The 27,054-nt window shown below is 40.7% G+C and overlaps 1 protein-coding gene across 1 annotated transcript in view; it reads right to left on the bottom strand.

Moving 5' to 3' along the window:
- Positions 1-27,054, bottom strand: part of LOC111967579 (teneurin-3-like) — a 229,472-nt gene that overhangs the window by 174,470 nt on the left and 27,948 nt on the right. Inside the window, exons 2-3 of the mRNA XM_070444793.1 lie at positions 18,376-18,737; positions 9,832-10,107 (exon numbers count right to left, since the gene is read on the bottom strand). Of these exons, the coding sequence (XP_070300894.1) occupies positions 9,832-10,107; positions 18,376-18,643 (544 nt within the window). The 5' untranslated portion in view covers positions 18,644-18,737. The remainder of the gene's footprint in view (positions 1-9,831; positions 10,108-18,375; positions 18,738-27,054) is intronic.

The raw sequence follows: 27,054 nt of genomic DNA, 5'->3' as shown, positions 1-27,054 counted from the left end.
ATACTTATCCCAACCCCGCTTTGACAAACTGAATGGGAACTGCCTGCATGCCCTTTTGATCACGTCAAATACATGTGATTGACAACGAAGAGATATACATTGCTAATGGGGATAACAGTCGTTCAAGTGTAACATATTTATATTTTGATTTTTTATTTTCACTTTATTTAACCAGGTAGCTAGTTGAGAACAAGTTCTCATTTACAACTGCGACCTGCCAAGATAAGAGCAAAGCAGATTCAAACACATACAACAAACACAGAGTTACCATGGAATAAACAAACATACAGTCAATAATTACAGTAGAAAAAAGAAGTATATATACAGTGTGTGCAATGAGGTAAGATAAGGGAGTAAGGCAATAAAATAAGCATAGTGGCGAGGTAATTAGATATGCAATGAAAATGGAGTGATAGATGTGCAGAAGATGAATGTGCAAGTAGAGATACTGGGTGCAAAAGGAGCAAATAAATCATAAATACAGTATGGGGATGAGGTGTTGGATGGGCTATTTAAGATGGGCTATGTGCATGTGCAATTGACTGTGAGCTGCTCTGACAGCTGGTGCTGAGTTAGTGAGGGAGATAAGAATCTCCAGCTTCAGGATTTTTGCAGTTGTTCCAGTCATGGCAGCAGAGAACGGAAGGAAAGGCGGCCAAATGGGAATTGGCTTTGATGACCAGCTGAATTAACTCTGCTGGAGCGCGCGCTGTGGGTAGGTGCTGCTATGGTGACCAGTGAACTGAGATAAGGCAAGGTTTACCTAGCGAAAGGCTTTGTAGATGACCTGAGCCAGTGGGTTTGGCGACGAGTATGAAGCGAGGGCCAGCCAACAGAGAGTTACAGGTACGCAGTGGTTGGTCGTATTATGGGGCTTGGTGACAAAACGGATGGCACTGTGATAGACTGCATCCCAAATGTTGTGAGTAGAGTGTTGGAGGCTATTTTGTAAATGCTCGCCCGAAGTCTAGATCGGTAGGATGTCAGTTTTACCGAGGGTATGTTTAGCAGCATGAAGTGAAGGATGCTTTGTTTGCGAAATAGGAAGCGATTCTAGATTTAATCTGGATTGGAGTGCTTAATGTGGGTCTGGAAGGAGAGTTTTACAAGTCTAAACCAGACACCTAGGTATTCTAGTTGTCCCACATAGTTCTAGGTAGAACCATCCAGAGTAGTGATGGCTGGATGGGCGGGCAGGTGCGGACAGCGATCGGTTGGAGGCATGCATTTAGTTTTACTTGCATTTAAGAAGCAGTTGGAGGCCACAGAAGGACGAGTTGTAATGGCATGTGATAGTCGTCTGGAGGTTTTAGCACCAGTGTGCAAGAACGACATCATTGATGATATACAGAGAAAGAGAGTCGGGCCCGAAGAATTGACACCCTGTGGCACCCCATAGAGACCTGGCCAGAGGTCCGGAACAACAGGCCCCCGATTTGACACACTGAAACTCTATCAAGAAAGTAGTTGGTGACAGGCTGAGGCAGTCCATTTGAGAAACCAAGGCTGTTGAGTCTGCCGATAAAAATGTGGATGATTGACACGAGTCGAAACCTTGGCCAATGTCGATGATACGCTGCACAGTATTTGTCTCTTATTCGAGGAAGTTATGATATTGTGTCGGACCTTGGCGGGCTGAGTGCACCCATGACCAGCCTCAGAAGTCAGATTGCATAGCGGAGAAGTACGGTGGGATTCAAAAGGCGGTGACTGTTTGTTAACATTGGCTTTCGAAGACTGAAAGCCAAGGGTAGGACTGTGATATAGGTCTGTAGCGGCAGTTTGGGTCTAGGTGTCTCCCCTCTCAGAAGAGGGGATGCCGCGGCCAGTTTCCAATCTTTGGGATTCTCAGACGATACAAAAGAGAGGTTGAACACGACTAGTAATAGGGGTTGCAACAATTTTGGCAAGATCATTTTAGAAAGAGAGGGTCCAGATGTGTCTAGCCCGGCTGATTTGTAGAGGTCCAGATTTTGTAGCACTTTCAGAACATTCAAGCTATTCTGGTTTATGAAGGCAGAATGAGGGTGGAGGCTTGGGCGAGATTTGCTGTGGGGGTCCAGGGCAGTTGACCGGGGTTAGGGATAGCCAGGTGGAAAGCATTGGCCAGCCGTAGAAAATGCTTATTGAAATTCTCGAATTAATCATTGGATTTATCGGTTTGTGACGTGTTTCCTACGGCCTCAGTGCTCGTGGGCAGCTGGGAGGAAGTGTGCCTCTTATTATCCATGGACTACAGTGTCCTATAACTTTTTTGGAGTTTGAGTTTGAAAAAAGCTAGCTTTACTTTCCTAACTTGCTTTTATTCAATATCAATGACTTGATATTGAGTCAATGAAACTGAAACAGTTGCATCCCGAAATGGGTGGAGGCAGGCAAAAAATTGTACCAGGCCAGGTGTTGATTTACAACCCTGATAGCAAATATCTTTTGGCACTACCATGAAATGTATTGGTGAATTACAGATATTAGTAATGCATTGAGCTCCATCCATCTATTCTGCTAACAATGCCCTTGGTCTAAGATCATGGAATTTTGAGTCAAATATAACCTATTTTAAAACCTCTTTACAAGAGTTGGTTTTGTAGCAAGAAATGGGAATTTGATATTGTTGGCTGATTTACTGTCTTGTTTTGTTTCATATCTTGCAAAGTAGTTAGTTCCCCCTTAAAGCAAATACTTGTTTAGACCCCGCATTCGATGCACAGAAGATTCTCTCTTCAAAAGAATACCAAAGTTCTCAATTTCGGGTTCGAGCAAGATCATTGCAACTTCAAAACCATTGAAACCTACTTAATCCGCTATTGGTGTGTTCCTCGTTCACCACTCGTGGAATTTCTACTAAATCTCTGACCGGACTTTACAAAGCTATCTTTGATGGTAGCCGCTAGCCATAGGGAAACTTTACAAACTCCCCTTCTTCCTGTGGAAGGGCCAGGTGACTACCAACCACCACTCAATTGGTAGACCAAATTCTTATCCACAAAGGCCATGAAACATAGCTTTCATCCCCAAACAGAAAGCTGCACATGCCTGTTTCTTGCCCTTCCAATCCCACTTGCACAATCAAGAACCCATCCATCATTCGCTTCCACCAAATGACATGTTTTCCTGAGCACCATGAAAGAACTATAAACACTGCTGCTAGGATAAACCATTTTGTTTGATTCTTTTTTCAACTTCGTACTTAAACAATATCTCCACAAAACAGGAAGGTAGGGGGCTCAATTTATAACTTATAAGGTTTGGCAGACTTACGATTTCGTTGTCCGACTTATTGTCAATTTCCGTGTCTGTGATGGGTAAGGGCTGAGTGGAGCGATAGACAGGCACGAGCCTTTGGCCTGGACTTTGGACCCCTTCCCCAGAGAGCCATGGTACGTTCGGGATGTGGGCTCATGGATTTTCCTATGGGGACCGTTCTTCTGGAGTAGCGACCAAGGGGTGTGAGAGGCCGTTTTCGGGCAGAGGGCCAGGCCTCTGCGTGTGGAGGGTCACATATCCAAGTTGCCTCAGCGAAAGCCCGTCCCTGTAAAATCAAAAAAATAATGTGCTTTTTCATACAGCCTGGATAATTTAACAATGTTATCAATACCCCCAATCCTAAACCCAGAATATATTGCCCCCACTGGGTATAGCTTTCAAATTGTGTGACTGTTCTTAGAAGGGAAGTAGGCAGGGTTGGGTACGTTACTTCTAATATGTAATCCGGTACCAGTTACCTGTCCAAATTGTAATCAGTAAACGTAACTATTTGGGAACTTTAACTACAGCAACATAATTCCTGAATTACATTCAGTTACTTTTAGATTACATTCCCCTATAAAAGGCATTAGAAGAAGAAAACATTGTATGTTTCCCATTGAACAACCATACTATTGCAGGATAACTCAATGTTTAAAGTTTTACATAGCTGGGCATATATAGATGTTACATTTACTTTACTGGATGGTTGTGTAGGCTTCTTCTAACACATCGCTTTCGACTAATATAATAATAATAATTAAAAATATGAAATTATATCTTTACATTAAAAACCAAAGTCCATCAAAATTTCCAGTCACTTACAATAATGCGTATACCCATTGATTTCAAGAATCAGGACTTAGAATACAGAAGTATAGATTAGCCAAATTTTATTACCTGAATAACCCCAAAAACTTAAAGACCTTATTTACCAGCCCTACTGTTTATGATTTTGGTTGGTCATGAGAGGACGGATGTGGCTCATTGATCCCAGTTGAAAATGGAATGCTGCGCTCATGGGAATGCAATGCTTTGAGCACTACATGAAAATACTGATATCTTGAGTACTATGCAGCTGTATTAATTTTGTTTGGATAAGGGGGCAGAATTTCAACATTTGGATGAAAAGCGTTTGCCCAACGTAAACTTGGACTCAGTCCAGTTGCTAATAGTATATGCATATTAACACTCTGAAGGTTTCTAAAACTGTTTGAAATGATGTCTGTGCAGATACATAAACTCATATTGGCAGGGCGAAAACTCGCAGAAAAATCCAACAGGAAGTGGAAATCTGAGAGTGTGTATTTTTTTCAAACTCTTCTGTATCGATATACAGTGTCTATGGGGTAAATTGCACTTCCTAAGGCTTCCAATAGATGGCCAACAGTCTTGAGAACCTTCGATTTTGATGCCTCTACTGTTGAAGTGGGGCGAATGATGAGGGGATTGAGTAAGGTGCTCTCCCAGAGTGCCATGAGCGGACCATGTGCGGTTCACGTGAGGTTAGCTTGAGTTCCATTGGCATTCCGATGGCGGGTTATGTTTGGCTTGTTTTTGGTCTCTGAGCGCCGTACTCAGATTATGCTTTTTCGCAAGCTTTTTTGAATCTTGACACTTGTGGTTGAATAACGAGAGTTTATCTTTAAAATGGTGGTCTAATCTTGTTGTTTGAGAAAATTTGAATTATGAGCTTTTTTCTGTTGATTGAATTTGGCCGCCCTTGCAATTTCATTGGCTGTTGGCGTTTACCGGCTCACCGTTCCCTTGACAGGTTAAAGGGCAAATACACAAGATAAAATAATAACAAAACGGACTGGGTTTTTTTTTTTTGTTTTAAAAAGCTGAGGGTATGGGCTGGAAAATGTTAACCACCTCTCAGATTAGATAAACAGAGCTATGGATGCAAAGGACTGACCATTCAATGATTATCAAAAATGATTGTTTTTAACCATGTTAATGAGGCTATAGCAGTTTTTGTTGACATTTGCAATGTTTACAAAAATGGGAGGCGAAAACAAGCTTATTTTGGTGTTGTCATTCAGTGTGGACAGGTGAAACTAAGCTTCATGAGGCATTTATAAGTTATTTCTTCAAGAATCAATGATAGACAGTACCAGTTCAAACTTTGAAACAACCTACTCCCATTCAAGGGTTTTTCTTTATTTTAAATAGTAGTGAGACATCTAAAATATTTGACAATAAACAGATATGGAATCATGGGTTAGTAACCAAAATAAGTGTTAACACACAATCGTAACGCTCGTCTTCCTCTCGTCTGAGGAGGAGCAAGGATCGACCAAAGCGCAGCTGGTTTGAATACATACTATCGTTTATTACAACGAAGACGAAAAAAACACTTGATACCAAACTACAAAACAATAAACGGACGTGAACCAGAGCTGAACTTGAGAACATATTAAAACATGAACGCCACGCAGGAACAAACGAACGAACGACACGAACGAACGAACGACCCAGTACCGTGTGGCGAACAACACAGACACGGGCAACTATCACCCACAAAACAACCAGTGAAAACAGCCTACCTTACAGTATTGCACTATTGGGTTCAATACACATCTCTCGCTTTTTTACTTTTTCAGCTTGTAGTGGGCTGTCAAAATTGCACTGTTAATAGACTGGGAATTGTAGCCTGCTCGCCCTTCTGCAACTTGCCTGCCAATGCATGCTTATCCCAACCCACGCTTTGACAATGTAACGTCCTGACCAGAGTTCTTATGTGTTGTGCTTGTTTTAGTGTTGGTCAGGACGTGAGCTGGGTGGGCATTCTATGTTGTGTGTCTAGTTTGTCTGTTTCTGTGTTCAGCCTAATATGGTTCTCAATCAGAGGCAGCTGTCAATCGTTGTCCCTGATTGAGAATCATATATAGGTGGCTTGTTTTGTGTTGGGGATTTGTGGGTGGTTGTCTCCTGTGTCAGTGTTTGTGCCACACAGGACTGTGACGGTTAGTACGTTTGTTGTTTTGTATTCTTGTCTAGTTTTCATGTCATTAAATTATGGAAACTTACCACGCTGCACATTGGTCCTCCGATCCTTCTCGCCTCTCCTCGTCTGAGGAGGAGGACGACTTAGACTGCCGTTACAGACAACTGAATGGGAACTGCCTGCATGCCCTTTTGATCACGTCAAATACATGTGATTGACAACTAAGAGATATACATGCTAACTGGGGATAACAGTCGTTCAAGTTCAGCATTGTTAGTTGGCTAGCAAAGCGATTCACATTTCTTGCTAGCTAACTAAATGGCACCGGCATATCTAGCTGTAGCCACCGAAAAACGATACGAGGGGAAAAAGTTGGTCACTTATCCAATGACGACATCCTACCAGCAGCTAGCTAGCTTGTATTGGCTCAAGTCTTTTTAACCTACTAAATAAATTGCTACATTATTGATACACTAATCTATTAGCCATGTTATGACTGACTTGTGATCATTGCCATTGCTAGTTTGATTGTATTCACATTCCCAACTTTTGTTACATTTGTCAGTTTTTGTCCAACATATTTATTTATTTTTATTTCACCTTTATTTAACCAGGTAGGCTAGTTGAGAACAAGTTCTCATTACAACTGCGACCTGGCCAAGATAAGCAAAGCAGTTCAACCACACAACAACACAGAGTTACACATGGAATAAACCAACATACAGTCAATAATACAGTAGAAAAAAAGAAGTAATATACAGTGTGTGCAAATGAGGTAAGATAAGGGAGGTAAGCAATAAAATAAGCCATAGTGGCGAGGTAATTACGATATAGCAATGAAACACTGGAGTGATAGATGTGCAGAAGATGAATGTGCAAGTAGAGATACTGGGGTGCAAAGGAGCAAAATAAATAAATAAATACAGTATGGGGATGAGGTAGTTGGATGGGCTATTTACAGATGGCTATGTGCATGTGCAATGATCTGTGAGCTGCTCTGACAGCTGTGCTTGAGTTAGTGAGGGAGATAAGAATCTCCAGCTTCAGCGATTTTTGCAGTTTGTTCCAGTCATTGGCAACAGAGAACTGGAAGGAAAGGCGGCCAAATGAGGAATTGGCTTTGGGGATGACCAGTGAAATATACCTGCTGGAGCGCGCGCTGTGGGTAGGTGCTGCTATGGTGACCAGTGAACTGAGATAAGGCAAGGTTTACCTAGCAAAGGCTTGTAGAGACCTGGAGCCAGTGGGTTTGGCGACGAGTATGAAGCGAGGGCCAGCCAACGAGATATACAGGTCGCAGTGGTTGGTAGTATATGGGGCTTTGGTGACAAAACGGATTGGCACTGTGATAGACTGCATCCAATTTTGAGTAGAGTGTTGGAGGCTATTTTGTAAATGACATCGCCGAGTCTAGATCGGTAGGATAGTCAGTTTTACGAGGGTATGTTAGCAGCATGATGAAGGATGCTTTGTTGCGAAATAGGAAGCCGATTCTAGATTTAATTTGGGATTGGAGATGCTTAATGTGGGTCTGGAAGGAGAGTTTACAGTCTAACCAGACACCTAGGATTTCTAGTTGTTCCACATATTCTAGTCAGAACCATCCAGAGTAGTGATGCTGGATGGGCGGGCAGGTGCGGACAGCGATCGGTTGAAGAGCATGCATTTAGTTTTACTTGCATTTAAGAGCAGTTGGAGGCCAAAGAAGAGAGTGTATGCATTGAAGCTCGTCTGGAGGTTAATTAGCACAGTGTCCAAGACGACATCATTGATGTATACAGAGAAGAGAGTCGGCCCGAGAATTAACCCTGTGGAACTCCATAGAGACTGCCAGAGGTCCGGACAACAGCCCTCCGATTTGACACACTGAACTCTATCAGAGAAGTAGTTGGTGACCAGGCGAGGCAGTCATTTGAGAAACCAAGGCTGTTGAGTCTGCTGATAAGAATGTGGTGATTGACAGAGTCGAAAGCCTTGGCCATTCGATGAATACGGCTGCACAGTATTGTCTCTTATCGATGGAAGTTATGATATTGTTTAGGACCTTGAGCGTGGCTGAGGTGCACCCATGACCAGCTCAGAAGTCAGATTGCATAGCGGAGAAGGTACGGTGGGATTCAAAATGGTCGGTGATCTGTTTGTTAACTTGGCTTTCGAAGACCTTTGAAAGACAGGGTAGGATAGATATAGGTCTGTAGCAGTTTGGGTCTRGAGTGTCTCCCCCTTYGAAGAGGGGGATGACCGCGGCAGCTTTCCAATCTTTGSGGATCTCAGACGATACAAAAGAGAGGTTGAACAGRCTAGTAATAGGGGTTGCAACAATTTTGGCAGATCATTTTAGAAAGAGAGGGTCCAGATTGTCTAGCCCGGCTGATTTGTAGGGGTCCARATTTTGTAGCACTTTCAGAACATCAGCTATCTGGATTTGGGTGAAGGAGAAATGGGGGARGCTTGGGCGAGTTGCTGTGGGGGGTCCAGGGCAGTTGACCGGGGTAGGGATAGCCAGGTGGAAAGCATGGCCAGCCGTAGAAAAATGCTTATTGAAATTCTCAATTATCRTGGATTTATCGGTTGTGACAGTGTTTCCTAGCCTCAGTGCAGTGGGCAGCTGGGAGGAGGTGCTCTTATTATCCATGGACTACAGTGTCCCATAACTTTTTTGAGTTTGAAAAAGCTAGCTTTASCTTTCCTAACTGCTTTTATATCAATATCAATKACTTGATATTGAGTCAATGAAACTGAAACAGTGCATCCCGAATGGGTGGAGGCAGCAAAAAATGTACCARGCCAGGTGTGATTTACAACCTGATAGCAATATTCTTTGGACTACCATGAAATGTATTGGTGAATTACAGTATATTAGTAATGCATTGAGCTCCATCCATCTATTCTGCTAACAATGCCTTGGTCTAAGTCATGGAATTTTGAGTCAAATATAACCTATTTTTAAAACCTCTTACAAAGTTGGTTTTGTAGCATAAACTGGGAATTTGATATTGTTGGCTGATATTACTGTCTGTTTGTTTCATATCTGCAAAGTARTTAGTTCCACCTTAAAGCAATATACTTGTTTACCCCGCATTCGATGCACAGAAGATCTCTCTTCAAAAGAATACCACAGTCTCAAGTTTCGGGTTTCGAGCAAGATCATTGCACTTCAAACCATTGAACCTACTTAATCAGCTATTGTGTGTTCTCGTTCAACCACTGTGGAATTTCTAAGCAAAATCTCTGACCGACTCTTTACAAAGCTATCTTTGATTACAAGCTAGCCCATAGGGAAACTTTACAAAACTCCCCTACTTCCCTGTGGAGAGGGCCAGGTGACTACCAACCACTCAATTGGTAGACCAAATTCTTATCCACAAAAGGCCATGAAACATAGCTTTCATCCCCAAACAGAAGCTGCACATGCCTGTTCTTGCCCTTCCAAATACCACTTGCACCAATCAGAACCCACCATTCATCGCTTCCACAAATGAATGTTTTCCTGAGCACCAATGAAAGACTATAACACACTGCTGACTAGGATAAACATTTGTTGTGATTCTTTTTTTAAACTTCGTACTTAAACAATATCTCCACAAAACARGAGTTAGGGGGCTCACATTTAACTAATAAAGGTTTGGCAGACTTACCGATTTCGTTGTCCGACTTATTGTCAATTTCCGTGTCTGTGATGGTAAGGGCTGAGTTGGAGCGACTAGACAGGCACGAGCTTTGGCCTGACTTGGCACCCCTTCCCCAGAGAGCCATGGTACGTTCCGGGGATGTGGGCTCATGATTTTCTATGGGGACCGTTCTTCYGGAGTAGCGACCAAGGGGGTGTGAGAGGCCCGTTTCAGGGCAGAGGGCCAGGCCTCTGCGTGTGGAGGGCTCACATATCCCAAGTTGCCTCAGCGAGAAGCCCTGTCCTGTAAAATCAAAAAAATTATGTGCTTTTTAATAGCAGCCTGATAATTTAACAATGTTATCAAACCCCAATCCTAAACCCAGAATATCTGCCACGGTGTATAGCTTTCAAATTGTGTGACTGTTCTTAGAAGGGAAGTAGGCAGGGTTGGGTACGTTACTTCTAAATGTAATCCGTTACYAGTTACCTGTCCAAAATTGTAATCAGTAACGTAACTTTTGGATTACCTAAAYTCAGCAACATATTCTGAWTACATTCAGTTACTTTTAGATTACATTCCCCTTAAAAGGCATTAGAAGAAGACAAACATGTATGTTTCCAATTGAACAACATCTATTGCAGGATAACTCAATGTTAAAGTTTACATAGCTGGCCATATATAGATGTTACATTTTACTTTATGGATTGGTTATGTAGGCTTCTTCTAACACATCGCTTTCTACTACATATAATAATAATAATAATAAAAATATGAAATTATATCTTTACATTAAAAACCAAAGTCTATCAGAATTCCAGTCATTACAATACATGTTATACCCCTTGATTTCAAGAATAGGACTTAGAAATACAGAAGTATAGATTAGCCAAATTGTATTAACTGAGAATAACCCCAAAACTAAGGACTTATTAGCCAGCCCTACTGTTTATGATTTTGTTGTCATGGAGGACGATTGGGCTCATTGATTCGAGTTGAAAAATGAATGCTGCGCTCATGGAATGGCATGCTTTGAGTACTACTGAAAATACTGATATCTTGATAATATGCAGCTGTTTAATTTGTTTGGGATAGGGGGCAGAATTTTCACATTTGGATGAAAAGCGTGCCCAGAGTAAACTTGACTCAGTCCCAGTTGCTAATACGTATATGCATATTAACACTCTGAAGTTTCTAAAACTGTTTGAATGATGTCTGTGAGTATAACATAACTCATATGGCAGGCGAAAACCTGAGAAAAATCCAACCAGGAAGTGGGAAATCTGAGGTGTGTAGTTTTTCAACTCTTTGCCTATCGAATATACAGTGTCTATGGGGTCAAATTGCACTTCCTAAGGCTTCCAATAGATGCCAACAGTCTTTAGAACCTTGTTTGATGCCTCTACTGTGAAGTGGRGGCGAATGAGAGGGGATTGAGTAAGGTCTCTCCCAGAGTGCCATGAGCTGACCATGTGCGTTCACGTGAGAGTTAGCTTGAGTTCCATTGCATTCCATGGCGGGTATATGTTTGGCTTGTTTTGGTCTCTGAGCGCCGTACTCAGATTATTGCTTTTTCCATAAAGCTTTTTTGAAATCTGACACTGTGGTTGAATTAACGAGAAGTTTATCTTTAAAATGGTGTCTAATACTTGTATGTTTGAGAAATTTGAATTATGAGMTTTTCTGTTGATTGAATTTGGCGCCCTGCAATTTCATTGGCTGTTGGCGTTCCGCTCACCCCGTTCCCTGACAGGTTAAAGGGCAAATACACAGATCAAATAATAACAAAACGGACTGTTTTTGTTAAAAGCTGAGGGATGGGCCTGGAGAAATGTAACCACTCTCAGATTAATAAACAGAGCTATGGATGCAAGGACTGACCATCAATGATATCAAAATGATTGTTTTAACCATGTTATGAGGCTATACAGTTTTTGTTTACATTTGCAATGTTTACAAAAAATCGGGGGGAAAACAAGCTTATTTTGGGTTGTCATTCAGTGTGACAGGTGAACTAAGCTCATGAGGCATTTATAAGTTATATTCTTCAAGAATCAATGGATATACAGTACCAGTCAAAACTTTGAACACACCTACTCATTCAAGGGTTTTTCTTTATTTTAAAATAGTAGTGAAGACATCTAAAATATGAAATAACAGATATGGAATCATGTAGTAACCAAAATAAGTGTTAAACAAATGTAACGTTCGTCTTCCTCCTCGTCTGAGGAGGAGCAAGGATCGGACCAAAGCGAGCGTGGTTTTGAATACATACTATCGTTTATTAAACGAAGACGAAAAAAACACTTGAACAAACTACAAAACAATAAACGACGTGAACAGAGCTGAACTTGAGAACATATAAAACATGAACGCACGAACAGGAAAAACGAACGAACGAACGAACGAACGAACGAACCAGTACCGTGTGGCGAACAAACACAGACACAGCAACAATCACCCACAAACAACCAGTGAAAAACAGCCTACCTTAATATGGCACTATTGGGTTCAAATACACATTTAGATTTGTGAACAGCCATCCACAACAACCACAATCTGTAAGGCGCAAATAGCTAAATAAGAGAGAAGCAGTGTGATAGATATCAATGCGCTATGTACACTACCGTTCAAAAGTTTGGGGTCACTTAGAAATGTCCTTGATTTTGAAAGAAATCATTTTTGGGTCCATAAAAATAACATCAAATTGATAGAAATACAGTGTAGACACTGTTAATGTTGTGAATGACTATTGTAGCTGGAAACGGCTGATTTCTAATGGAATAGAAAGGCGTACAGAGGCCAATTATCAGCAAACCATCACTCCTGTGTTCCAATGGCACGTTGTGTTAGCTAATCCAAGTTCATCATTTTAAAAGGCTAATTGATCTTTAGAAAACCCTTTTGCAATTATGTTAGCACAGCTGAAAACTGTTGTCCTGATTAAAGAAGCAATAGAACTGGCCTTCTTTAGACTACAGTGGCTTGCGAAAGTATTCACCCCCTTGGCATTTTTCCTATTTTGTTGCCTTACCACCTGGAATTAAAAGGGATTTTTTGGGGGTTTGTATCATTTGATTTACACAACATGCCTACCACTTTGAAGATGCAAAATAGTTTTTATTGTGAAACAAACAAAAAATAACACAAAAAACTGAAACTCTTGAGCATGCATAACTATTCACCCCCTCAAAGTCAATACTTTGTAGAGCTACCTTTTGCAGCAATTACAGCTGCAAGTCTCTTGGGGTATGTCTCTATAAGCTTGGCATATCTTGCCACTGGGATTTTTGCCCATTCTTCAAGGCAAAACTGCTCCAGCTCCTTCAAGTTGGATGGGTTCCGCTGGTGTACAGCAATCTTTAARTCATACCACATATTCTCAATTGGATTGAGGTCTGGGCTTTGACTAGGCCATTCCAAGACATGTAAATGTTTGACTTTAAACCTCTCAAGTGTTGCTTTAGCAGTATGCTTAGGGTCATTGTCCTGCTGGAAGGTGAACTTCCATCCCAGTCTCAAATCTCTGGAAGACTGAAACAGGTTTCCCTTAAGAATTTACCTGTATTTAGTGCCATCCATYATTCCTTCAATTCTCACCAGTTTCCCAGTCCCTGCCAATGAAAAACATCAACACAGCATGATGCTGCCATCAACATGCTTCGCTGTGGGGATGGTRTTCTCCGGGTGATGAGAGGTGTTGGGTTTGCGCCAGACATAGCGTTTTCCTTGATGGCCAAAAAGCTAAATTTTAGAAGAGTACCTTCTTCCATATGTTTGGAGAGTCTCCCACATGCCTTCTGGCGAACACCAAACATGTTTGCTTAGTTTTTTCTGGCCACTCTTCCATAAAGCCCAGCTCTGTGGAGTGTACGGCTTAAAGTGGTCCTATGGACAGATTCTCCAATCTCYGCTGTGGAGCTTTGCAGCTCCTCCAGGGTTATCTTTGTTGCCTCTTCTGATTAATGCCCTCCTTGCCTGGTCCGTGAGTTCTGTTGGGCACCCCTCTCTTGGCAGGTTTGTTGTGGTGCCATATTCTTTCCATTTTTTAATAATGCATTTAATGGTGCTCCGTGCTAAGTTCAAAGTTTGGGATATTTTTTTTATAACCCAACCCTGATCTGTACTTCTCCACAACGTTGTCCCTGACCTGTTTGGAAAGCTCCTTGGTCTCATATTGCCCCTTGCTTAGCRGACACTGGGGCATTTCAGAAAATATGTATATATACTGAGATCATATGACAGATCATGTGACACTTAGATTGCACACAGGTGGACTTTATTTAACTAATTATGTGACTTCTCAAGGTAAGTGGTTGCACCAGATCTTATTTAGGGGCTTCATAGCAAAGGGGGTGAATACATATGCACGCACCACTTTTCTGTTTTACATTTTTTTACATTCTTTGAATCAAGTTCTTTTTTTATTTCACTGTGTATGTCCATTACATGAAATACAAAAACAAATCTATTTTTATTACAGGTTGTAATGCAACAAAATAGGAAAAACACCAAGGGGGATGAATACTTTTGTAAGGCACTGTAGTTGAGAATCTGGAGCATCATCATTTATGGGTTCGACTACAGGCTCAAAATGACCAGAAACCAAGACCTTTCTTCTGAAACTTGTCAGTCTAATCTTGTTCTGAGAAATTAAGTCTATCCCATGCGAGAAATTGCCAAGAAACTGAAGATCTTGTACAACGCTGTGTAATACTCCCTTCACAGAATAGCGCAACTGTATCTAMCCCGAATAGAGGACAAGTACATTAAAGTGTCTAGTTTGAGAAACAGACGCCCCATAAGTCCTCAACTGGCAGCTTCATTAAATAGTACCCGCAAAACATCAGTCTCAACGTCAACAGTGAAGAGGCGACTCCGGGATGCTGGCCTTCTAGGCAGAGTTGCAAAGAAAAAGCCATTTCTCAGATTGCCCAATGAAAATAAAATATAAAAAAATGGGCAAAAGAACACAGACACTGGACAGAGGAACTTTAGCCAGTAAGCTTGGGAGTTTGGTTGGGACAAGAATTMATTTCCTGGCAGGCAAGCTGCAGAAGCACAAGTAAGCTACAATGCCCCATTGTTTATTAGTGCAATTTTGACGAGCTGAAAAAGTTTGAGAGTTCATCTAAATGTTCCTACGTTATATTTTAGCTCATCTTGTTCTGGCTAGCATTAGTCGTTGATCCTGTTGTTGTTGATGTGCATAACTGAGGGAGACAGAGCCTACCTTTTCATGGTTGTTTGATCAATAGGACTGTAAAGTTCCCAAATGTAAGAGGACTCCCGTGGTATTTATATATTTGCAAAAATCCATTAAGGTGTATTCTGTGGCTTTGGCGAATGCGCTCTAATGATCTAAAGTCGTGCTGTTGCAGCTACCTGTAAACACACAGTCCAGTTCAAAGTGAATGATGGCAGACCTGAGTGGCAAATGCCTTGTTTGCAAAAATACCTACTGTAGCTCTGATTGGCTATGGCGCACCGGTCTGCGTGTCACGGATACCTACGGAAATGTGTCATTACGCACACCTGGTCCCCATTTCCTTGATTAGTAATTGTATAAAAGTGCCCTTTGTTCACCATGGTCTTGTCGATTATTGGTACAATGTCTGTTGGTCGTGTGAGTACCTGAGCTGTGTTGTTTTGGCTTTCGTGCCACTTGTATTGTGCAGATGATTCCGGGTTTCGTCCCGTGTGGTATCATTGTGCGCCCCGTGTATATATTTGAGGTACTCCTCGCTCTTTTGTTTGGGTTTCAACCCTGTGTTTTGTATATGTGTTTGTTTGGTCTTCGTCCCCGTGCCTTTACATGGCACGCTGTAATTTGGGTCCATAAAAACCCCTATTACGCATGCCTGCGCCTGTCTCCCAATCCTTTACACCAATGTGACACTGCGTAGACTCCGGTCTTGGACAAGAGATGTCTATTAATTGTCCAAACGCACTGCCGCTTTTCCACTCACAAATGCCTTAGTATATGTAATTCCCAAACATAATTATGCTGCAATAGCTTATGTGTCGGGGGCCTAGGGTCAGTCTGTTATATCTGGAGTATTTCTCCTGTCTTATCCCGTGTCCTGTGTGAATTTAAGTAGGCTCCCTCTAATTCTCTCTCTCTTTCTCTTCTTTCCAAGGACCAGAGCCCTAGGACCATGCCTCAGGACTACCTGGCCTGATGACTCCTTGCTGTCCACAGTCCACCTGGTTGTGCTGCTGCTCCAGTTTCATCTGTTCTGCCTGCGGCTATGGAACCCTGACCTGTTCACCGGACGTGCTACCTTGTCCCTGACCTGCTGTTTTCGACTCTCTCTCTCTCTCTACAGCACCTGCTGTCTCTAACTCTGAATGATCGGCTATGAAAAGCCAACTGACATTTACTCCTGAGGTGCTGACCTGTTTCACCCTCTACAACCACTGTGATTATTATTATTTGACCCGGTTGGTCATCTATGAACCTTTGAACATCGTAGCCATGTACTGTTATAATCTCCACCCGGCACAGCCAGAAGAGGACCGCCCACCCCTCAGAGCCTGGTTCCTCTCTAGGTTTCTTCCTAGGTTACTGCCTTTCTAGGGAGTTTTTCCTAGCCACCGTGCTTCTACATCTGCATTTCTTGCTGTTTGGGGTTTTAGGCTGGGTTTCTGTWTAGCACTTTGTGACATTGGCTGATGTAAAAAGGGTTTTATAAATACATTTGATTGACTTAAGAATTTATGAAAATGTGAAATGACAATATGTAATTGCTCACTTGTGAGAAAACATTTAAAAAGGTGTTATGTTCTTCCTGGGGGTGTATATGAACAGACTTGAATACGAGTCCATGTTGCTAAAATGCTGTCAGTTAAGATAGAAGTAAATAGGACTTTTGTTTCTTTGAGGATTATCGGGAATGACCTTACACTTGAACCTAAAACAAACCGTCTGAAAACAACATTCCTCTAGAGTACTCAAGGAAAAGATGATCCCACTCATTGTGTCCAACTACCTAAATCGTAAATTGTAACAGATTCACGGCTCTGTGTCTTCTTAATCGTTTGTAAATCTGAACTTAAAGTGAGGATTTAATATAGAAACAAAAAGTGATAAAACAGATGCATGGAAATTTACACTGTCAATGCTGGATTGAGTAAATACAAAATGTGGTCTGAAGTAAACAGAAAAAATCTACCAAAGTAACAATTATAAATGTGTGGACAAAATTCAATTATACCAAGTAATATAAATTATTGTTCACTGTAATTATTTTCTAAAATGTATTTTTGGGGAAAATGTACAGTCAAAGTTTTCCAGTAATATTTGTATTTTTTATTCTTCTAGCTGAACGTTTGAAAATGTGAATTCATGCGGCATAAGATTACACACATGTATTTTACCCATATTAATTTAAAGTAGTAAGACTAATATAAGTACAATAGCAATTAATAAAATAATTTACAAAAATCAGTTTCTTGCATTTATATTTAGTTTACCGGTTAGTACGGTAAAAACAAGTGAAATTGACAAAGAACATTGTAAGCTAAAAACTGCAACAGAGCAATAAGATACATTGACAATATTCTATGTAACGTTTCAAACTTCATAGGATAATAAGTCAAATGTATAGTTTTAGGTTTTTATTAAGGTCCAAATTGTGAATTCACTTTTTTCTAAACAGATAAACACTTAAAAATGCAAAACATTTCACATAATAATTTCTAATTCAACTGAATCATTCAGTATTTGGAGTTGTGATTTACATTTCAACAAGGACGTGTTGTTCAAACACAAAGTACTAATTCGCAATCGTGCTCCAACTGAATTATCATTGAGGTGAAAATAAGTCCAATAGCTCATTACCTTTTCACTAAAAGTCCTAAATTGATCGAGAAATAAAAGGCAAAACTAACATTCGTCCCACAGCCTAATTAGAATGCTATTAATTTCCAGCTGGCGCCAATTAGCAGGAATCTATGAGAAATATGTCATTAATTATGATCTGTTCATAGATCAACAAGAATCGGCTATAACACGTTATTCGTATTATGAACATTTCCTGCCAATTGCCAACAACCAATTAAAAAGCGGGGTTATTTGCTCAGCAGTTTAATGGGTAATTATCATTGGTATGTGAAGTGGAGTGGTGATAATTTTGTTTGGATGTGTGCATAGTTCAAGCACAGATCGAAAAGAGCTCTACTTTTCATCATGGATTAATAAAAACCTCAAGTGACAAGCTATGAATGCTGGTAAATTGATCATACAAGAAGATAAAGACCACCACCAGTTTAAAGAAACCCATGGGATACCTGACCTAAGACAAAACATCAGACTTACTAATACAGTATCAAAAATATTTTCTATGTCAATGAGCTAAACTGTAGACAATGAATTTATATTCTCACAATTTTCTTTTTACCAAACTCCATGTGTTCCCAAGTTAATTATGTTTAAAAAATACACATATGAAATCTGAATCAAATCTCATCTAAACAAATTATATCTATACAATACGCCCATTATTAAGCATATAATGGGCGTATTGCAATGATTTCATATCATTGGAATAGAGCTGTGACTCTACTGACCTGGTCTGCCATAGTCATTGGTCTCCTGATAGGCCATCTCCTTGACTCGGCCTGAGAAKAGCAGCCGGGCGGGGTCATGGTCGTAGGCCTGCAGCGTCTCGCTAGAGCTGTAGGACTTCTGTGTAGGCACCCAGCAGGCCCCTTCTCTGTCTGTTGATGATGCGGTGTAACGCCGTTCCAGATCCCGCTCCCTTTCGTGGTCTCTCTCCCGGTCTCTCTGGCTCTTGGAGAGCGAGCAGAAGGGCCGCTGCTCCTTCACCTGTTCCATGCTGCCTGCATACTGTGTTCTCCCCTGAGACGATCGCTTTGGGATATTCCGCTTTATGCTGTTGGTAAGTCTCTCCCTCTGTATTTCTGTCGACCTGGACAAACAGAGAGGGGGGAGATGAGAAGCTCAGATAACACTAATCCGCCCACTTAATCTTCAAAAGCCCACACTCACTCCCACCACAGCACCACCACCACCTCTCGAAACCCCACCCGTAAGCCATGCCATGCATGAACTCCCCTCAATAAAACAGATCTCCTCTCACTGACTCACTCTCACACTTTCTTTTATTCTTTTGGACACAACTTGGTTGTGTGTGTGTGATATATATATATATATATATATATGACTATATATATCTGAGGTAGACGTTCATTTAGACACTTTGATTAGCCGCTACCGTTAAGTGTAGAACGTGCAAAGGGTGGATTTTCACTGGTGAGGATTTCGGTAAAATGAAGAAAGAATAAAACGAATCCGCAAAAACCCCAAGGGGAGAGTGAGTGGTGAGAATCCCCAGTGTGCAGCTCAAGTGTTTAATACCAACCTTTTCCACTCATCCCGAAATACCACACTTTCATTTCTATTTTGGCTCAGCTGGAAGCCCGATGACCCCTACCTTTCCTCTACTGAAACTGATCAACTGAAACTTTGTTTTACACCAATCATCAAAATATTTGAATGACGCCTTGTGCATGTTAAGATATGGAAGACTCCCTGGAGATCCTTTCCTGGGAGACTTCCAGAAGCACTAAAGGTAGAGGATGGATCCAAGGGTCATGAATATAATAATTATAATAATAATAATAATAATAATAATAATAATGATAATAACAATAACGACAACCACATTTGTATAGCACTTTCAATATATGTAACAAATTGCTTAAAATGTATTATAAAATAATTAAATTAAATTACTAAGAAAAGAAACAAAGACAGGAAGAAGGAGAATGAAAAAAAGATTCATTATACATTAATTAGTTAAAATCATACATTGAAATCATACATTAAAAGCATCTTTATAAAAGTGCGTCTTCAGATGGGATTTAAAAATAGGCACTGAATCTGCAAGCCTGATCTCCTCTGGCAGACCATTCCAAAGTCTAGTGGTCCGAAWGGCAAATGCCCGGTTTCGTTTAGTTTTCAACCTAGATTTTGTAATGGTCAACAGTGCCTTGCCAGAGGATCTCAGGCTGCATCCTGGTTCGTAGCGGGATTAAAGATCAGAAATACAGGATGGGGCTGAACCAAGCCTAAAACGTGATTAATACAATTGTAAAATGTATTCTAAAAAAGTGACTGGTAGCCAGTGTAGAGAAGCTAAAATGGGGTTTGATATGGTTAGATTTTCTGGTGCCTGTTAAAAGCTGTGCTGCAGCATTTTGAACTGTAGACTGTGAAGTGATTTCTGACTGAGACACGTATACAATGACTTACAGTAATCTAGGGGTGAGGAGAAAAAAAGCATGTATAACATTCTCCAGATCAGTGACTGAGATAAAAAGACTTGACTTTAGCTATACTTCTTAGATGATAAAAASAGGACTGAACAATCTTCTTTACATGCAGCTCARGGTTTAGGTCAGGGTCAAAGACACCAACGTTTCTGGCCGTAGGCTWTACATTGATGGACAAAAGACCAAGGTTATTTACAATCTGGGTTCTATCAAGGAGGGGGCCAAATAAAACAACCTCTGATTGCTTATCACTGAGCTGGAGAAAATTGTCAGACATTTGATGTCAGGAAGACACTTGTGAAAGGGTAGCTACTTTATGCTAGCTTGGTCACTGGGTCTAACTGGTAAATAAAACGTTGTGTCATCCGCATAGCAGTGAAGCTGAATGCTATGATTGCAGATGATGTCACCAAGGGGAAGCATGTACAGAGAAAACAGGATGGGCCCCAGAATTGACACCTGAGGGACACCATAGTGAATAGGGGCTGGGGACGATACTCAATGCTCACTGAGAAACRYCTGCCAYATAGATAGACAGCCAACAGAAGGTCATTACTGACCTTCAAAAAATATGTTTCTCTGCTGTRAAGTGAGTGGAAGCCTGACTGGAATTTTCAGATAATTATTCATATGCAAATAAGCCACCGATTGTGTGAAAACAACTTTTTCTACAATATTSGATAAACAATTATGAGGAGGGTTGAGATTGGCCTTTTGAAGGAGATGTTGAACCAGAGCAGTTTTAAAATAGGTTGGAACGGAGACAGAAATCAGGGARCTATTTACAATAGACAGAATGTTGGGGCCGACAGTAGGCATAACCTCTTTCAGTAGTCCAGTAGGGATCATGTCTAAGAGGCAACAGGAGGTCTTCATGTGAGCTACAGCATCAAGGAGGGACTCAAAGGATATTTTCTCAAAGGAGTAAAGGGAAGCAGCAGACAGTAGATTATTCTATACAGAATCACAAAAACTGTTAACAGATMATTTCTCACCAGATCCTTCATTACTTCATAGAATACTTGAAGTTTGCAGCCCTTCCATTTACGTTAAGCCTTTCTGAGTACACGTTAAGGCACAAGTGTGGTCATTTAACAAGGCGATACTGGCAGACAGTTCATTCTTGGTTTTAACTGGCGCCACAGAGTCTAAAGTAGCCTGACATGTCATTGAAAATGTTCAGCAAATCATCAGTGATGACACAGAACAGGATCATTAGTATAGGATGAAAAAGCATTGGTAAATGTATTAGCAGTTGTGGTGAAGGATGATGTTAGAGGGACTGGGGACATACACATTTTTCGAAGAAAGCACTTTYGAAACAATACTGAGATGGTCAGAGACACACCCATCAAGTTATCAATATTTAGATCATCATGAGATCAAGAGGATGATCTTTGTTGTGTGAAGGCCCTGTGGCATATAGCAAAGTTAAAGGATTCTAACAGGTTAAAATACTCCCCAGCCAGTGCATTACTTGGGCAACACACATTCATGTTTAGCTCTCCAAGAATAACCAAATATAGCAGGTGAGAGAATTCTGCAATGAACAAACTGTTAGGTTTAAGAGGGTGGCAGTGGTAGGAAAAGTACTACATTCTCATACTTGAGTAAAAGTATAGATACCTTAATAGAAAATGACTCAAGTAAAAGGGAAAGTTACCCAGTAAAATACTACTTGAGTAWAAGACTAAAAGTGTTTTGTTTTAAATGTAGTTAAGTATCAACAGTAAATGTAATTGCTAAAATATTCTTAAGTATTAAAAGTAAAAGTACAAATTATTTAAATTTCCATATATTAAGCAAACCAGACATCACCCTTTTTTAAATTAATTTTTTATTTACAGATAGCCAGGGTCACACTCCAACACTCAGACATCATTTAAAAACAAAGCATTTGTGTTTAGTGAGTCCGCCAGATCAAAGGCAGTAGGGATGACCTCTTGAAAAGTGTGCGAATTGGACCATTTTCTGTTCTGCTAAGCATTCAAAATGTAACGAATACTTTTGGGTGTCAGGGAAAAATGTTGGAGTAAAAAGTACATCATTTTCTTTAGGAATGTAGTGAAGTAAAAGTACAAGTTGTGAAAAATATAAAGAGTAAAGTACAGATTAGAGGTCGACCGCTTATGATTTTTCAACACCGATACCGATTATTGGAGGACCAAAAAAACAATACTGAATGAACACTTATTTTAACTTAATATAATATATAAATAAAATCAATTTAGTCTCAAATAAATAATGAAACATGTTCAATTTGTTTTAAATAATGCAAAAAACACAGTGTTGGAGAATAAAGTAAAAGTGCAATATGTGCCATGTAAAAAAGCTAACGTTTAAGTTCCTTGCTCAGAACATGAGAACATATGAAAGCTGGTGGTTCCTTTTAACATGAGACTTCAATATTCCCAGTTAAGAAGTTTTAGGTTGTAGTTATTATTGAAATTATAGGACTATTTCCCTCTATACCATTTGTATTTCATATACCTTGGACTATTGGATGTTCTTATAGGCACTAGTATTGCCAGCCTAATCTCGGGAGTTGATAGGCTTGARGTCATAAACAGCGCTGTGCTTCAAGCATTGCGAAGAGCTGCTGGCAAAGGCAGGAAAGTGCTGTTTGAATGAATGCTTACGAGCCTGYTGCTGCCTACCACCGCTCAGTCAGACTGCTCTATCAAATATCAAATCATAGACTTAATTATAATATAATAAACACACAGAAATACGAGCATTAGGTCATTAATATGGTCAAATCCGGAAACTATCATTTCGAAAACAAAATGTTTATTCTTTCAGTGAAATACGGAACCGTTTCGTATTTTATCGAACGGGTGCCAGACCTAAGTATACATTTTGTTGTTACATTGCACAACCTTCAATGTTATGTCATAATTATGTAAAATTAAGTATGTGGACACCTGCTCGCAGAACATCTCATTTCAAAATCATGGGCATTAATATGGAGTTGGTCCCACCTTTGCTGCTATAACAGCCTCCACTCTTCTGGGAAGGCTTTTCACTAGATGTAGGAACATTGTTGTGGGGACTTACTTCCATTCAGCCACAAGAGCACTGGTGAGTTCGGGCACTGACGTTGGGCGATTAGGCCTGGTTCGCAGTCAGCGTTCCAATTCATACCAAAGGTGTTCGATGGGGTTGAGGTCAAGGCTCTGTGCAGGCCAGTCAAGTTCTTCAACACCGTATGGACCTCGCTTTGTGCATGGGAGCATTGTCATGCTGAAACAGGAAAGGGCCTTCCCCAAACTGTTGCCACAAAGTTGGAAGCATGGAATCATCTAGAATGTCAACGTATGCTGTAGCGTTAAGGGCCCTAGCACGAACCATGAAAAACATCCCCAGACAATTATTCCTTCTCCACCAAACTTTACAGTTGGCAYTATGCATTGGGGGCGGTGGTGTTCTCCTGGCATCCACCAAACCCAGATTCGTCCGTTGGACTGCAGATGGTGAAGCGTGATTCATCACTCCAAAGAACGCGTTTCCACTGCTCAAAAGTCCGATGGCGGCGAGCTTTACACCCCTCCGGCCGACGCTTGGCATTGCCTATTTGTGATCTTAGGCTTGTGTGCAGCTGCTCAGCAATGGAAACACATTTCCTGAAGCTCCCGACGAACAGTTATTGTGCTGACGTTGCTTCCAGAGACAGTTTGGAACTCGGTAGTGAGTGCTGCAATCTAGGACACCCACTTCACGTCTGAGCCATTGTTGCTCCTAGACATTTCCACTTCACAATAACAGCACTTACAATTGACCGGGGCAGCTGTAGCTGGGAAGAAATTTGACGAACTGACTTATTAGAAAGGTGGCATCCTATGGCGGTGCCACGTTGAAAGTCACTGAGCTCTTCAGTAAGGCCATTCTACAGCATATGTTTGTCTATGGAGATTGAAAGGCTGTGTGCTCGATTTTATGCACCTGTCAGCAACGAGTGTGGCTGAAATAGCCAAGTACACTCATTTGAAGGGGTGTCCACATACGTGTGTATACAGTGCCTTCAGAAAGTTCACACCCCTGAATTTAAAATAGATTACATTTAGATTTTGTGTTACTGGCYTACACACAATACCCCATAATGCCAAAGTGGAATCATGTTTTTAGAAATGTTTACAAATTCAGTATGAAAAGCTGAAATGTATTGAGTCAATAAGTATTCAACCACTTTGTTATGSCAAGCCTAAATAAGTTCAGGAGTAAAAATGTGCTTAACAAGTCACATAATAAGTTGCATGGACTCAGTGTGTTCAATAATAGTGTTTAACATGATTTTTGAATGACTACCTCATCTCTATACCCCACACATACAATTATCTGTAAGGTTCCTTTGGTGGAGCAGTGCATTTCAAACATGGATTCAACCACAGAGGGAGGTTTTCCAATGCCTCTCAAAGAAGGGTACCTATTGGTAGATGGGTAAAAATAAAGAAAGCAGACATTGAATATCCCTTTGCGCATGGTGAAGTTATTAATTACACTTTGGATGGTGTATCAATACACTCAGTCACTACAAATATACAGGCGTCATTCCTAACTCAGTTGCCGGAGGGGAAGGACATAGCTTAGGGATTTCACCATGAGGCCAATGGTGACTTTAAAACAGTTGCAGAGTTAAATGGCTGTGATAGGAGAAAACTGAGGATGGATCAACAACATTGTAGTTACTCCACAATACTAACCGAAGGAAGCCAGTATAGAATAAATATATTCCAAAACATGCATGCTGTTTGCAATAAGGCGCTAACGTAAACCTGCCAAAAATGTGGCAAAGAAATTAACTTTATGTCCTGAATACAAAAGCGCTATGTTTGGGACAAATCCAATACAACACATAACTGAGTACATCACTCTTCATATTTTCAAGCATGGTGGTGGCTGCATCATGTTATGGGTATTCTTGTAATCGGCAAGAACTAGGGATTTTTTWAAAGAAACAATAGAGCTAAGCACAGGCAAAATCCTAGAGGAAAACCTGGTTGTCTGATTTCCAACAGACACTGGGAGACAAATTCACCTTATTGTACAATCCATGTGTGCAAAACTCTTAGATACTTACCCAGAAAGACTCACAGCTGTAATCGCTTCCAAAGGTGATTCCAACATGTATTGTCTCAGGGGAATGAATACTTATATAAAATTAGATATTTCTGTATAAAATGTTCACTAAATTAGCAAAAATGTCTAAAAACATGTTTTCACTTTGTCATTATGGGGTGTTKTGTATAGATGTGTGAAAAAACKTTTATTTTTAATTTAGGCTGTAACACAACAAAATGTGGATTAAGTCAAGGGGTATGAATTCTTTCTGAAGGCACTGTATTGTCTCTATAAATGACTGCTACCCCACCACCACGGACAGACAGGCTGGATTTCTGTAGATAAGAAAAGGCTGAAGGTGTAGTTTCATTTAGAGAACTCAAATCAGGTTTCAGAAATCATGAAAATATCAATGTCATTGGAAATAATAAAACCATTGCATAGGAACAACCAATTTTATAGAGATCTTACWTTCAATAAACCGATCTTGACATGGATAACTGCCGGAATGACAAAGGCATTCAGGGGAGTTAGAGGAACATAAATTAGGTTAATTAAATTAACCGCACTATGGGACATAATATTTTCCGTTCTCTGTTGCTGATTATGACAGTGAGGACTGGAGCACTACCAGACACAGACCATCAGTCTCTAAAACAGTTTGCAATGTTGCTGGAAATAATCCTGGAACACCTGCGGATTGGGTGAATATAGTCTCTTTTAAAGAGTGCTGATTGCTCCCACAGCAAGTAAAAACAGTCACAAAGTGACGATGGTGCCAATATTAGAGTAGTTGACAAGAACCGTGGGAAACGGCACCATGGTCACAGTGGACCTTGGTCGGTCCACAGACCGTAGGCAGGCCAAAACCTCACCAATCCAGCAGCCCACAATGACTGTGGTCGTGATGGAATTTGATGGGGAAGGAAGGGGGGGGAACGGGATGGGACTAGCTTGACTCTCCGCACCAGCAGCAGCGAATGGCGTCGGAAGCTCTGGGAAAGGTGGAGGAGGGCCTGACACCCTGCTGAACAGTGGTAGCCTTGGGGTAGGGTGCCACTGGTCAGCTGTCAGCTGTTGGTACACTCCCAGTTTCAAAGCTGACTCCCGAGGCAGGTACAGTTGAAGTAGGTTTACATACACATTAGCTAAATACATTTCACAATTCCTGACATTTAATCCAATAAAAAATTCCCTGTCTTAGGTCAATTAGGATCACCACTTTATTTTAAGAATGTGAAATGTCAGAATAATAGTGTCAGAAGTTTACATACACTAAGTTGACTGTGCCTTTAAACAGCTTGGAAAATTCCAGAAATTATATCATGGCTTTAGAAGCTTCTGATAGGCTAATTGACATAATTGAGTAAATTGGAGGTGTACCTGTGGATGTATTTCAAGGCCTACCTTCAAACTCAGTGTTTTTTGCTTGACATCATGGGAAAATCAAAAGAAATCAGCCAAGACCTCAGAAAAAAAATTGTAGACCTGCACAAGTCTGGTTCATCTTTGGGAAATTTCCAAATGCCTGAAGGTACCACGTTCATCTGTACAAAAAATAGTACACAAGTATAAACATGGGACCACGCAGCCGTCATATCGCTTAGGAAGGAACGCGGTCTGTCTCCTAAGAGATGAACATACTTTGGTGCGAAAGTGCAAATCAATCCCAGAACAACAGCAAAGGACCTTGTGAAGATGCTGGAGGAAACAGGTACAAACGTATCTATATCCACAGTAAAATTAGTCCTATATCGACATAACCTGAAAGGCCGCTCAGCAAGGAAGAAGCCACTGCTCCAAAACCGCCATAAAAAAGCAGACTATGGTTTGCAACTGCACATGGGGACAAAGATCGTACTTTTTGGAGAAATGTCCTCTGATGAAACAAAA

Source organism: Salvelinus sp. IW2-2015, linkage group LG8 (genome assembly GCF_002910315.2).
Source record: "Salvelinus sp. IW2-2015 linkage group LG8, ASM291031v2, whole genome shotgun sequence".
Classification (NCBI taxonomy): domain Eukaryota; kingdom Metazoa; phylum Chordata; class Actinopteri; order Salmoniformes; family Salmonidae; genus Salvelinus; species Salvelinus sp. IW2-2015.
The sequence above is the reverse complement of the archived record's forward strand: the minus strand, read 5'-3'. Positions and strand labels throughout refer to the sequence as shown.